This window comes from Chelonoidis abingdonii, chromosome 1, assembly GCF_003597395.2.
Source record: "Chelonoidis abingdonii isolate Lonesome George chromosome 1, CheloAbing_2.0, whole genome shotgun sequence".
Classification (NCBI taxonomy): domain Eukaryota; kingdom Metazoa; phylum Chordata; order Testudines; family Testudinidae; genus Chelonoidis; species Chelonoidis abingdonii.
The window spans coordinates 317,151,601-317,167,113 of record NC_133769.1 but is presented as its reverse complement, the minus strand read 5'-3'; the positions used below and the strand labels follow the sequence as shown (position 1 = coordinate 317,167,113).

Below are 15,513 nucleotides of genomic sequence, written 5' to 3'. Positions count from 1 at the left end.
TGCTATTGCCTTTATGTGGAAGGTGCTCCGATACTGTGGTAATAAAACCCTAAAACAGATGCATAGATAAAATGAGTTTCTGTGAGTTTTTCTTCTTTTCCATCCATGGAGATAGAGAGGATGATTTGGCCCATGCTAGTGACAGATGCGAGTCACATCACTTAGTGCACTGCTGGAAGTGCTGGGATACAATGGCAATGAACATGTTAAGAACCTATATAGAACAGAATTTGTAAAAATCATATTGCTGCAATTAAGTTCTCTTGTTACATGCATAAAGTTTATTTCCAGTAGTTGGCAGCATAAGATAGCAAGAAGCAAGAGTTAAAATAAATGTGTCTTGATCTTGCTTTTACATGCATCTAGTTCTGCTGGATTGTTCAACATATTGGCTTGTTATATTTTAGAAACAGCATTCACAATGCAAGTGCGAGGTGGTGTTATGGCTGTCTTTTGAAACAAAGATATCTGTGCTGTATATAACTGAAATAGATTTTATTAAATTGGGATTTATGCAGAGATTCCGCAATTTGACTGGGATTAGGCATTGGTTACACTGGTCTACAATTTTTGAGAAGTCGTCTACTTCAGAGATAAAATGTGGTATTTATTATGTATTTTGATGTGCTGAATTCAAATATGACAATTAAAACAACTGATTGGCTACTGTTTCTAAGATATTTAAGTTTTTACATTTTTTGTCTATGTATATTGTGTAGATAGTAGAGTTTTAATCATAAATTGTAAACCTAGGTCTTTTCATGTGTTTATGGTTGCTTTACATGATAATATTTCACCTGTCCTGTTTATGTAACACTTTAAAAATCAGCAAAAGGGTTATATAAATAAAATTTATTATGAAACAAAAGGCAAAAAACTATTATGTACATAGTTTAGTCCTATTCAGTGTCTACTTGGCGCTTCTTGGCTTGTCTCTTGTATTCATTAAATGGAGCATCTCTTGTCACTGTCCAGCAATAGTCTGCAAGCATTGATGGGCTCCATTTGCCCTGATAGCGTTTCTCCATTGTTGCAATGTCCTGGTGAAATCGCTCGCCGTGCTCGTCGCTCACTGCTCCGCAGTTCGGTGGAAAAAAATCTAGATGAGAGTGCAAAAAATGTATCTTTAGTGACATGTTGCAACCAAGGCTTTTGTATGCCTTGAGGAGGTTTTCCACCAACAACCTGTAGTTGTCTGCCTTGTTGTTTCCGAGAAAATTTATTGCCACTAACTGCAAGGCTTTCCATGCTGTCTGTTCCTTGCTATGCAGTGCATGGTCAAATGCATCATCTCGAAGAAGTTCACGAATCTGAGGACCAACAAAGACACCTTCCTTTATCTTAGCTTCACTTAACCTTGGAAATTTTCCACGGAGGTACTTGAAAGCTGCTTGTGTTTTGTCAATGGCCTTGACAAAGTTCTTCATCAGACCCAGCTTGATGTGTAAGGGTGGTAACAAAATCTTCCTTGATTCAACAAGTGGTGGATGCTGAACACTTTTCCTCCCCGGCTCCAATGACTGTCGGAGTGGCCAATCTTTCTTGATGTAGTGGGAATCTCTTGCACGACTATCCCATTCGCAGAGAAAACAGCAGTACTTTGTGTATCCAGTCTGCAGACCAAGCAAGAGAGCAACAACCTTCAAATTGCCACAAAGCTGCCACTGATGTTGGTCATAGTTTATGCACCTCAAAAGTTGTTTCATGTTGTCATAGGTTTCCTTCATATGGACTGCATGACCAACTGGAATTGATGGCAAAACATTGCCATTATGCAGCAAAACAGCTTTAAGACTCGTCTTCGATGAATCAATGAACAGTCTCCACTCATCTGGATCGTGAACGATGTTGAGGGCTGCCATCACACCATCGATGTTGTTGCAGGCTACAAGATCACCTTCCATGAAGAAGAATGGGACAAGATCCTTTTGACGGTCACGGAACATGGAAACCCTAACATCACCTGCCAGGAGATTCCACTGCTGCAGTCTGGAGCCCAACAGCTAGACTAGAGCCAATCAACAATTTTAAGCATCATTTTCGTTCTCAGTGACCCAGAATTAGTAAAGTTTGATTACATTTATTTCAGAAGCATTTTGGCTGTAGAGCAGTGTTATAGAACTAAGAAACTGGGGTCTTGAGTCTAACACTAACACTAAAAATGTATAGCAAATTCTTTACCAACTTGTGGAGTGAAGGTCGGCTGTGTTATCTGTGCATGTCTGGCTCATATTGCAACATAGTGAATGTGGGTGGCTCCTATCAGGTGCGCTTTAAGGGTGAAATTACTCCCATGCAGAGAGCCAGCACAAAACTTCTGCCCCACATCAGGCATAAGCTTTACGCTGGGAATCTGCACAGGGTACATTTCATTAAAATTAGGCTGGGCTTCACAAGAGCCAATATTGGCTTGCCAACTATTGGTTCAGCCACTACCACTCACCCCTTTAATTTAATAATCTGTTGAACCAGACATCCCATTTAAGTAAAATAAAAAATAACCCTGTGTGATGGATTATCACCCCTAGGATGCTGTCTTGAGCCATGAGAAACTGCTGTGCCCTCTACCCACTCAGTTGGACTGGTCCTGTTCACACTGCTTTCCTAGGTTGGAGATGCAGCCAGCCTCACCTGGGCCCTCTTATTACCCAGCATGACAGTTGGTGGCGCCACACACTCAAACTGGGCTACCTGAGTGCCAACAGCAAACACCAGCCAGTTTCCCAGCTCTCCAGGCATGCATCCTCCTCTGGAGTATAAACCCAAAATTATATCATCTTGCACTGCACAGGGATCTGTAAAGTCATTAGTATGTCCTCCTCTCCCTCAGCATGGAGAGGAATATGCACACTTGGGGTAACTAAGCTGAGATTTTTCCCCAGACACTTTACTTAAAGGTACACTGGTTTAGGTTAAAATATATAAACAAGTTTATTAACTACAAAAGATAGATTTTAAGTGATAGCAAACAGATCAAAGCAGATTACTTAGATTGCAGTTTTGTTCATTTACTAAGCCTAAAATACTAGAAAGACAGGATATGAATTAGCAAATTCTCACCCTGTCTGACAATACAAGCAGGCTTGCAGCCTCTTAAGGCACAAGCTGCATTTGCTTTGCACCTTGGAATCCGCTCTCCACTTCCAAGTCTTTTCTTTCAGAGCTTCTCTCACGTGTTGAGTTGTGAAGGAGTGAAGAACCGATGATGTCACGCCCGGCCTTACATAGCTTTAGCACAGGACTGGAACACTTTGTTCCCAGCTCAGTTCCTAGACCAGCTTGTGGAAAAACACTGGTACCCAAAATGGAGTCCAGAGTCATGTGGACTGGTCACATGCCCTTGCAGTGTCATAGCAGCCATTACTTACAGGCTGTCTGGAGCATTCTCAGGAAGGCTTACCAAGGGCAGATAGGCTTCTCCTAAGCCCTATTGTTTACCCGAATGGACCTTCACAACCAGCTGTTTAGACTGGCAGCATCTTGCCTAGTCAGTGCCACCCAGCTGTGACTACATGTGAAATACAGATACATAATCAATATCCATAACTTCAGATACAAAAATGATACATGCATACAAATAGGATAATATTGAGAAAATCATAACTTTTCCAATGACACCTTACATGACCCATCTTGTACAAAATGCATCATAATTATCATAATCATATAATAATATCAGTATGAAGAATTTGGGGTGCAGTGTCACACCCTATATTTCATTTACCTATTCAAAACAAGACAACATACAAGTTGTTGTCATGTTCTCTGGAGTGGCTCTCGACTCAGGGCAGACTGTCAAGAAGCAGGGCAGAGATCCCGAACTGACTGTGCTCTCTAAGTGTCACCAACCTAATAACAAATGTGAACTCCTAACACACTAAAACAGTCCACTTGGACATTCTGATCTATCTTCCTTGCCACCCAGGCAAGCTGGATCCAGTGGTGGTTATACATCAAACATTTGGTTGTTCCCAGTCCCAAGAGACCAGTCACTTGCCTCAGGTCAACTTATACATTATATCTCATACCAAATACAACACTTGTATCCAATCCTACAGTAAACTAACTAAGGATTTATTAACCAAGAAAAGAAATGGGAGAGTTATTGTAAGGTTAAAGCAGACAGGAATATATACACAAATGAGTTACGTTCTGTGGTTCCAAAAGGTGACAGAGATGTAGTAATCTGCCAGCTCTGAATGTCATTTAGGGCTATCCCAGGTGGACCCTGGGGATCTCTGCTTCTGTTTTATAGCTGTGAGAGTCCAAACAAAGAGAGATGAAAATTTTTTTGACAGCTACTTTTTATTTTGTTCTTCCAGAATTCAAGCTGATGGGATGAGCCTTTTTGCACACATCCTCTTCATGGGAGTATGGGGCAATTAACAAAGTCTTTGTATTGTGATGTCCCACAATGGTCCATTTAGTCTTGATAGGTCTTCGGGATGGGCAGGAGATGATCCCTCCTGACTGGGCTCACAGTTTCAGAGCAAACACTTTTTATAGTTACAAAGCAAAAACTTTAATATTACCTTGAAGCATGTGATAAAGATATTATAAGTGAGATGCATGCGGTAACTTACAGGCATTCCATAAAGTCTGAACACTAAACACATCATTATAAGTCCAATACCTATCTTAACCTTCCTAAAATGCAAAGTGACTCAAACTGGTTTCCAGCAATAAATTTGTCAGGGATTGTCTGAGATCTAAAGCCTTGGCCAGAGTTGACACCTGGTCCACCAGCCTCACAGTTATACTAAAAATCCCTCTGAAATTCACAGAACAATTTACAAAAAAAGGTTGAAATTGCTAAATGACAGCAGTGTAGGTAGCAGAAGTTACCACCTATGCACTAGACTGAGTTTTTAAATGTGAGCCTATTTAGCTATGTATTTCACAACAATGAAAGGGCTTACATGTCTGTTAAGATGAGTCATCCAGGAGCGGTTCAAATTGTAAAATTTATTAATTTCAAATTATATTTAAATAAAAATTTACTTAAAATTAGGAAAACATTAATGAGCTATTCCATTCTGTTCACCTTATATACTGCTTTTGCTCAGACTTTCTAGAAAAAGTCAGCTTTGAGCAAAGGCCAAACATGAAAAACTTTAGCACAGAGGTGAAACTTTCAGAAAGTTAAGCACACTGAAAATGGGGAGACGATAGCGCAAGTCATGTAGTGATCCTATCTAGAGTGGATTCTGCCAGGTGCCTGCTATGGCTTCATAGATTCCAAGACCAGAACTGACTGTTGTGATCATGTAGTCTGACCTCCTGTATAACACAGGCCAAAGAACTTCCCCAGAATAATTCCTAGAGCACAGCTTTTAGAAAACATCCGGTCTTGATTTAAAAATCCACCTGATCCTTGTTTAATTGTTCCAGTGGTTAATTACTCTCGCCCTTAAAAACATATGCTTATTTCCAGTCTGTATTTGTCTAGCTTCAACTTCCAGTCATTGGATCATGTTATACCTTTCTCTGCTAGACGGAAGAGACTATTATTAAATATTGGTTCCTCATGTACAGACGTACAGACTGTAACCAAGTCACCCCTTAACCTTTTCTTTAAGATACACAGTTTGATCTCCTTAAGTGTATAGGGCATGTTGTCTAATTCTCTAATTGTTCTCATGGCTCTTTTTGAGCCCTCTTCAATTTATTAACATCTTTCTTGAATTGTGGGTACCAGAACTGAATTCAGTATTCCAATATTCAGTAGTTGTAACAGTGCCAAATACAGAGGTAAAATAACCTTTCAGCTCCTACTTGAGATTCCTCTGCTTATGCATCCAAGGATCGCATTACCCCTTTTGGCCACAGTGTTACACTGGGAGTTCATGTTGAACTGATTATTCTGGGAAGCAGTGACTGTGAAAAAGATTTGGGGGTAACAAAGGATAGAGTCCCCTAGCCTGTCAGCATGGCCTATGCTCTTTGTTCATACATGTACACATTTAGCCATATTAAAACATATATTGTTTGCTTTTACCCAATTTACCAAGTAAACCAGATTGTTTTGAATCGGTGATCTGCCCTCTTCATTAGTCCTCTCTCCCCCAATTTCAGTGTCATCTGCAAACTCTATTAGTGATGACACAATGTTTTGTCAATGACCTGGAATAAGAGTTAAATAGCATCTGGCCAAGAACAGATCACTGAGAAACCCCACTGGAATCACACCTGATTGATGTGATTCCTAGTTACAACTACATTTTGAGACCTTTCAGTGATTCTGTTTTTAATACATTTAATATGTGCCATGTTAACTGTGTATTCTTCTAGTTTTTAATCAAAATGTCATGCAGTATGAAGTCAAATGCCTTGCAGAAGTCTATTATGTTCTTTATCAACCAAACTTGTAATTTCATCAAAAAATGATTTCAGGTTTGTTTGACAAGATCTATTTTTCATAAACCCATGTCAGCTGGAATTAATTGTATTTCCCTCCTTTAATTCTTTATTAAAAGAAGCTCATGTCAGCCACTCCATTATCTTGCCTGGGATCAATGTCAGGCTGACAGGCCTATTATTACCCAGGTCATCCCATTTACTCTCTCAAAAAAATTGTCACAATATTAGCTTTCTTCCAGTTTTTCTGGAATTTCCCCAGTGCTCCAAGACTTATTGAAAATCAATGTTAATGGTCCAGCTAGCTACTCAGCTCTTGAGTGCATGTTATCTGGACCTGCTGATTTTAAAATGTCTAACTTTAGTAGCTTCTTCTTAGCATCCTCTAGAGATACTGGTGGAATGGCAAGAGTATTATCACCATATGATGAAACTATATCAGTTGTTTTTTCCCCAAATACAGAGCAGAAGTATTTATTGAACACTTCTTATTTTTTTGAAGTATTATTGATAATTCTACCATTTCCATCTAGTAATTCATCAATATCATTTTCAGGATTCTTGATGTTCTTAATATATTTAAAAACTCCTTCTTGTCTTTACCTCTTCAGCCACAGACTTTTGCCTTGTGTCCCTTGGCTTCTTTTATCAGTTTTCCATAATTCCTAACTTCTGGTTTATATTCTATCAACTTCTCCTTTTTCCATTTATTATATTATTTTGTTATTTATAAATGTGGCACATCAGAGTTGGTTGTTGAACATATTGCCTGTTTATATTTTTTGATTGCATGAGAAATAAGAACTTATACAGAAGGCAATTGTTCTTTTTGAACTTACACTTTGACCAGAAAATGGTGTCTTTTCCCTATAATAATGTTATAAATCTTGTGGCTTCCAGGTCCAAATCCACAGAGTTCCTGCAGAGTCAGTGTGTAAATAACAGAAATAATTATCAATAGATTGTCTGCTTTAGGAGTGTCAAAGTACCAAGTCCAGATAATATATAGCCATAAATGTTAGGCCCAGTAGCTACAGGATTAAAAATCAGTGATGTTTTAATTAACAGTAATTTTTCCATGGCAGATACACTGAGCTTGGAGCATGCTGGATCCAAAACATTCTTTTTTAATGTATTGTGGAGCACTCAGGACCGGCGCCAGGGTTTCTGGCGCCCTAGGCGCCGGGCCATTTCACCGCCCCGCACGCAGGTCTCGTGGCTCTGGTGGAGCTGCCGCAGGCATGCCTGCGGCAGGTCCACCGGAGCCGCAGGACCAGCGGACCATCCGCAGAAATGCCTGCGGCAGGTCCACCGGAGCCGCGGGACCAGTAGCCCTCCGCAGGTACGACTGCGGCAGCTCCACCGGAGCCGCCTGCCGTCCCCTCGGCAAAATGCCACGCCCCCCCCCAATGCTGGCGTGCTAGGCGACTGCCTAAGTCGCCTAAATGAAAGCGCTGGCCCTGGGAGCACTGGGTGGATAGAAGTACAGATACTGATCCTCCTTGCAGTTCTACTGAACTCAGTGATCTTATTCTGTTGTAAAACTTGTCAGATCAGAACCGGGCATACTCTTAGTTTGGGAGATAAGGTTGCTGGTCTTACTTTTGTTGTTAAAAGTTTATAAGACAGAGTCCTTAGTTTTTAGTTTGGGGACAGGAAGAGACTCCAACTCTCATGTTTTACAAAGAACTGAAGGCAAAATTCAGACCTGGTTTGAACTGGAACAAAGTCACCAACTTCTGTTGATGCTGTTGCTTAAGCAGGTATGAATTTGGCTCCAAGTGTCTAGATTTTATGAAATCAAGTGGTTTGTATAATTTGTGTTATTATGATCCCAGGCTTTTACATATAAGACATTATATTGCTTGTGATTATTTAATCTATTAAAGGAATATGTTTCTTTCAATTTATGACAACGCTGGTATATCTAAGAACTGCTGTCATGCTTTTCCTGTAGTGCTGTAATGAAGTAAAAAAAAGGTTGGTTTAGGCTCTTTTGATCTCATAGCTGAGGTTCTGAAATTTGGGTGTGAATCCAATCCCTCACTTTAAGAGTGAAGAAAGTCAGTTAAGTGTAAAATACCTAGTTGGTGCCCTGTTCATGAAAAATAGCTATGGCTTTTTTTTTTAATTAAAAAGTATATCAGTTGGTTTGGAAAAGTACAGAATGTAGTTTAAATAGCCTGAACCTGATTCAACTTCCACTGAAGTCAGTAGCAGAACTGACTGTCTTCAGTGGAAAAAGTGTCTAGCCTTGTATGGATTAATATGAAAGAAAAATGCCATGATATGCAAAGATGCGTTAATACCACAGAATTATTTGAGTAGAAAATGTGTAAATGTAATGACCCCAGGCCTTTGATTTACAGAAATCATAAGAATTGTATGAGTGGGATATTTCCCTTAAATTCAGTGGCTGTTTTTCTGCAGAGTAATTTTTTGTTTTATTTTCTCCCAGTCCAAGCAATATTTTGAAAACCAACTGCAAAGTTGTCAAGTCACATGATTTTACTGTGTTTCATGATATTTTGTGATTTTTTTCTTAAAGCTCCATCTCCTGGAGTCACATGAATATGTGAGATCTCATCTCAGTATGATTTTAAAGCCCTTATAGCTGCAAAGAAAATCTTGAAAACACCAGCTGAGTGGACCTCAGGGCTCAAAAATGCAAAGGAAAATTAAAAGAACTTTATGATGTATATTCAGATCTTTTGCATTTTAACCCGTCATGATTTTGGGGGGCTGCCTTGTGATTTTTGAACACCGAAGGATGGCAATACTGCATTTGTTCTCAATGATGTATCTAAATCAGAAGAATGGGCAAATGGATCACTTGGCAATCAAGGCCATTCTGACTTTGTGAAATGGTAGATTAGGAGTACTTTGAGTAGTAAAATTTCTCAACTTCCCTCTTCTGTTCCACTTGACATGCATGCATCTGAGCCTGTTCCTTTTGTCTGTCAGCTTAAGGAAACCTAACTCCCTAGGTTTGTCCTTGAACCCAGGCTTCTCATGTTGCAGTGCAATTGTTTTGGAAATTTTAAGATGCTTTCCTTTTGAGAAGAACCTAGAAAGATTAGAAATGGGCAGCAACCATCTCTTTAAAAATGCAGGTGACTTCATCTTGGGAACTAATCTGCAAGCAATGAGTGTCTTCGTTTGGGTTTAGAAAGCACTTAGCACATTATGGATGCTACCACAGTCTAAATAAATAATAATGTTTAGCAATTCCTGATGCCTTAATTAAGCAAACTCTGGGGTGTTCTTTTAATTTTCTGGCATGTGTTCTTATCCTCATAATACTCTGCTATTGAAATCCTGCATTTCTGCAGAAAGTATCAAATTACATACCATCAAACCGAAATGGACCCTTATTATTTCTAATCAAACCCATAATGTGCAAAAACAGTCCTGGAGCAATGCATCCCTTTACATCTTTGCACCAAAGACTAGCTCAGTGAAGCCTAAATGAGATCCTTAACTTCAATCTACTATCACTGTTCACCTGAACATGCCTCTCCCATCAAAAGAACTATTTGCATCCAAGAAGCCCTTTTAAAATGCAGATCCATATCTTGCAAATACTAAAACAACCTTTTTTGTGCAAGCACAAAACCCTATAATAAATATGGTTACTTCAGTCCATATCCAAATTAATAGTCAATATCCCCCTCCCTCAGTCAGGGAAGATGAAGACACTTTACCAAACTTAGGGCAGATCTACACTTAAAAAGCTATATCAGTGCAGCTGCATTGCTGTAGCTTAAGTGAAGGTGTTCCTATGCTGGTTGGGGAGCTTCTCCCATCAGTGTGGTTACTCCATCTCCACTAGAGGCAATAACGTTGTCAAAAGGAGACGCTCTCCTGCTGACATAGCGCTGTCTACTTGGGGAGGGGGCTGGCTAGGTTATTATAACTACGTTGCTCAGGGAGATGGATTTTTCACACCCCTTAGCGATGTAGTTATACTGATACAAGTCTGTAGTGTAGACCTGGCCATCGTCGGAGAGTCCAAATTTATTTTAACTGGAACTTGTCAGAAACCAGAATTTCTGTCCTGCAGGAAATACCAACATTTCAAATTTTGAAAATTTTTGAATCCAAACAAAAAGCTGAAATTTCATGCAAAACAAAATCTCTGAAAAATTTAAATTCAGGATCATTAACTCATTTTTTGTTGCACTAAGGTAAAACATGTCACTTTGACTTTTATATTTAAAAGATATGTTACATAGTCAAGTATAAATGTATATTACATGTAAGTAATAATAAAAAGTACAAAAATATTACATATAAAAGTAACCTAATAGAATACATAATACATTAAACTATTAATTGTAAATATTATGCATTCTATTAGGTTACTTTTATTTATAATAAATATTACAAATAATTAAGGCTGTCAATTAACCGCAGTTAACTCATTCAATTAACTCAAAATTAATTGTGATTAAAAAATTTGACTGCAATTAATTGCACTGCTAAAAAATAGAATAACAATTGAAATATATTAAATATTTTTTGCTACATTTTCAAATATATTGATTTCTATTACAACACAGAATACAAAGTGTACAGTTCTCACTTTATATTATTTGTATTTCAAATATTTGCACTGTAATATCCCACTCTGCCCCAGGCCCCATCCCCACCTGGCCCTGCCTCTTCCCACCCCCCACTCCATCCAGGCCCCACCTCCACCTCACCCTTTCTTCCAAGCCCCCACTCCAACCCCACCTCTCCTCTTCCCACCCAGTTCCGCCCCCTCCCCCAACCATGCCTCATTCCTGCTCCTCCCCCTCAGCACCTCTTGTATGCCATAGAACAGCTGATTGCAGCTTGCTGGAGTACTGGGATGGAGGGGGAGGAGTTGATTGGCAGGGCTGCCAGTGGAGGAGAGGTGGGGGGGAGGGGGGAAACTGGCTGCCTGTGGGTGCTAAGCACCCACTAATTTTTTTCCGTGGGTGCTCTAGCCCTGGTGCCTGTGCCTGGGAGCTTAAATTCATAACTTTGCAAGATACTAAAAAGCATGGGCTGACTAGAAAGAGACTGCATTTATGGCTTATTACAACACACTATAACCCATTAAATAACACACACCCCAAGTTTTTTTTCTGCCTTTCCCCCTGTGACTGGAGAGGTGTTAACTGGCCACTTTACCTTAAATGGTCCTTTGCATAGAATTAACACACATTTCTAAATTACTTGTTCCACATTGTATTTAGCTGTGACATGCTGAGTACATTTCCCAGACCCAGAGCTCTCTGTAAACTCAAAAGCTTGTCTCTCTCACCAAAATAATTTGGGTCAATAAAAGAGATTACCTCACCAACCTTGTCTTTTTAGTTTTCAGTTAGTGCAGCTGACAGCAGAGCTTTATGCAGAATTGCTGGAACAATTTGTACAATGTGAGTACTGAGAGCCATTGAACCAGACTGTAAACCCTGTATAAAATGAAAACCACCTCAAGCCTGGAGGTGCGACAGCACCCCTGACTGTATATTTGCAGTAGTTGAATAACTTTTCATATAAATTCAAGTCTGACAGGCTGGGAAATAACTATCTGTCAGTGTAATCTGAGGCATGTCTGAAATATAGAGGGGGCAGTATTTCATTCAAGAAATTGCCGTTCATTTCATAATAAAAGGAAGTGGATTATGTGGTCCTACTAATAGGCTGTGTGTCCAGGAGATGTGATTATGCACACGGCCACAGAGGAGATACTGCTTGGCTGTTTGAGTTAATTATGCACTGGGTTGCTGCACACAGGTCATGTTTGAGGAGCTTGTGAAAGGCAGCCTTGGCTGAGCAAGCAGAAGTGCCGTGTGCAAAGATTAGTAGTGCTGCATGCAGTCTGGTGAGTGCAAAGAGATGCCAATTGGTGGGGAATGTTTAAATCGGGTGCAAGAGTATACTGTAGAGTGCAGCATGGTACTTACATATAAAGGGGGCAGATTAGAATTAGGAGTTCACCATGAACACATAAAGAGGAGAACACTGATGCAGAGGAAAAGAACTTTTGTTCTGGATATCACTGGGAGAAGTTTTTCTGCTAATTTAATGGAATAACGTCTTAAAAATTCCCATTTGGCATTACAATATTTGAAGCCTGGAGAGATAATGGAGAGGGAATCAGACAGTGATTTGAAAAGGGACCAGTCCACCCTGGCTACTTTAAACAACAAAAATGTAACCCTGGTGACTTTTCATAAGCGGCAATCATCTAACGCTGTGCCTGTACTGCTGATTGTCAGTGAACCTTCCAAGTCAGGATCTCCTGGAAAAGAAAAGAGAGTTTCACAGAGTTACTCGGTGGGAGCATCAGAAGTCAACAGCATGAATGTAAGTTTGCAACAAAGTGTACTGGAGCTTAAAACAAAATATACTGGATATAGATTGTTAATTGATACATTACCCCTTTATATTCAAAGCTCGTTATGATCCCAGGAGTGGTGGTGTATAACTAATGTCTGTAAGATCCTTGGATTTTCTCGCATAAAAAAATGGCTGTACAAGTGCAAAGTATTTTGAAATTCTCTGAAAGATCATCTATAAATGCAGAGTTTCAAAATATTAGGCAGCTTTAACTAGTAGGCGTCATTGCCAGCTCTACCTAGAATAATATGAAGTGGGAATCCCTAGTAATTACAACATATACATATAATATGTTAGCCTTCCTTCTTTTTAAGCTGCATTTATTTCAGAAGTTAGGCATCAGTTTGTGGTTTGGTTATCCTATGGAATGAGAGAAATTGCCTGAACAGTGAAAATGATCGTAATTATTGATAAGTTTTACTTACCTATAACTATACCAGTGAAACCGGCAAAAGATCGTGGTAGTACAATTGCCACAACTGCCTTCTCGCTCAGGCTTGTCTGTAACTATATCATAGTTTTGTACAGTAAATCTTATTAGGAGGAAGTGCTATTTCATTTTGAAAAATGAACTTGTAAAATGCGGTTGTGATTCTTACTAAAAATACAGATGATACAGCATAATGCTAAAGTGCACATAAACTATAACAGTGTAACTTGACTCAGAGTCTGGTGTTTTAACTGACAGGATATTTTTAATGACTTATCTTTTAAACCCATGTATGTTTATAGTTTAGTTTTAAAGTGACTTAAACAATTACCATCAAACTAGAATGAAATGACAATCGGGGACAGACAAAGTAAATCTGAAGGCATTTACTATCTCTAGTTGTTTTATGGAAAACATCTATAATATGAGAAACAAACCTGACATAAGATTAGGTTACTTCTGCCAACTGGTCTTTTTACAAACTTGGTTCAGGTATTTACTATGTTGGGTATACTGTACTACTAATTATACGAGATACATGAAAACTGCATGCAATCAGGCTTTTTTCATTCCAAATCAGAAATACAGTACATGTACCACAGAGGCTTCCCCCCTCTGCGCCAATGTAAAAGCTTTGAACAAAGCTGCTTAAAGTAATCTATTTTTAATTAAACTTAAACTGAGCCCTTAGAGGCATTAAATGTGCCGTATATGGCATATCAATCTAGTAAGACTTGCTGCAGTTACTTCAACCTTTCTTTGCCTTCTTTCCTATTGGTAAAATGGGGGTGACAGTACCTCCTTCACAGAGATGTAACAGGGTTTAGTTAGTAACGTGCTTTGAAGCTATAAAGGATCATATAGAGGTATTGCCTTCTAAAAGTCATCTTCTCCTGAAGGATGAATTCCATGGAATAATACAGAGCTCCTGGTTGTGCTTTTAAAAGGGCCAAGGACTGTAACAGCTATGTATGGGTATTATTAGCTACTAATAACAGCTAGTAATAATAGCAGCTATTATTATTTGTTAATGGTCTTCCTTTGTTTTGTGTTACTACACTAGGTTGAGAGTGAAGGGAGGAAAGAAATATCTATATGGACACTCATGGCTGACAAACCAAAAAAAAAAAAGTGTTTTACTCATTAAAATGACATTTTTAATTGTAAAGTGGCTGCTGTTTTATTACAGATTGAGCTGGTAGCACCTCCTATTATTGGAGGTGGGAGGTGGGGAGAGAGTGTAATTTGCGTGTGCAAATTGTGCAACAATCTGAAAATCCTAGCAGCTAGGCTGGGTGACAAATAAACTCAGACAAGATGGGTGTCCGTGTTTAGGCCCTACCAAATTTACAGCCATGAAAAACTTGTCATGGACTGTTAAATTTGGTCTCCCCCTGTGACATCTAGTCCTGTGTATTTTTGCTCTATACTATACAGCTTTCATGGGGGGAGATTAGCATTTCTCAAATTGGGGGTCCTGACCCAAAAGGTAGTTGCAGGGGGGGTCACAAGGTTATTTTAGGGGGTCATGGTATTGCTACACTTACTTCTGTGCTGACTTCAGAGCTGGGTGGCATACCATACCATGCTACCCTTACTTATGCACTGCTGCTGGCAGCAGCTCTGCCTTCAGAGCTGGGCTCCTGGCCAGCAGCCACCACCCTCCAGCTGCTCAGCCTAGGGCCCTGGGGAAGAGCCCCCCACAGCACAGGACCAGGATATTATACAAGAAGATCTGGATGACCTTGTAAACTGGGGCAGAGAGGCTAATGGGGGTCAGCCTGCGCTCTGGGGCTGGGGGAGGGAGGGTGGGGTGCATGGGGGTGTGGGGGATGGGACTGTGTGCCCTTCCAGCTCTTCAGGGCTGGGGAGGGCTATGCTGCTCGCCCAGGGCTGCGGGGGCACCTCCCTCTTGCCCGCCCCTAACCCGCCCGGCTTTCCGGGACTGGGGGCACTTGGACATCCTGGGAGTATATGGGAAGGGTGTGGGGCTGGCTGCCGTGCCGAGGGGAGTGGGGACTCTGGGCTTCAGCAGGAGAGGTGGGGCCCTTGGCAGAAGGGGTGGTCTGGGCTAGGGGATAGCCTCCTGGGGTTCACCTGCTGCCCAAGATCTGTAAGTACCTTCATGAAGAACAAATATTTGATAATGGGCCCTTCAATCCAGCAGACAAAGATATAACTAGATCCAATGGCCGGAAGTTGAAGCTAGATCAGAGGTCGGCAACCTTTCAGAAGTGGTGTACTGACTCTTCATTTATAGATTCTTTAATTTAATATTCACTTTAATTTAAGGTTTTGCATGCCGGTAATACATTTTAATGTTTTTAGAAGGCCTCTCTCTATAAGTCTAT

At 40.1% G+C, this 15,513-nt stretch overlaps 1 protein-coding gene across 2 annotated transcripts in view; it reads left to right on the top strand.

The window, feature by feature from the left end:
• The first annotated feature begins 12,621 nt into the window (after positions 1–12,621).
• ATP7B (ATPase copper transporting beta) overlaps positions 12,622–15,513 on the top strand; it is a 46,944-nt gene continuing 44,052 nt past the window's right edge. Inside the window, exon 1 of one of the 2 annotated variants that reach the window (XM_032783975.2) lies at positions 12,622–12,699. In XM_032783975.2, coding sequence (XP_032639866.2) covers positions 12,694–12,699 — 6 coding nt within the window. In that variant the 5' untranslated portion in view covers positions 12,622–12,693. The remainder of the gene's footprint in view (positions 12,700–15,513) is intronic. The other variant, XM_032783973.2, reaches the window with a different exon arrangement.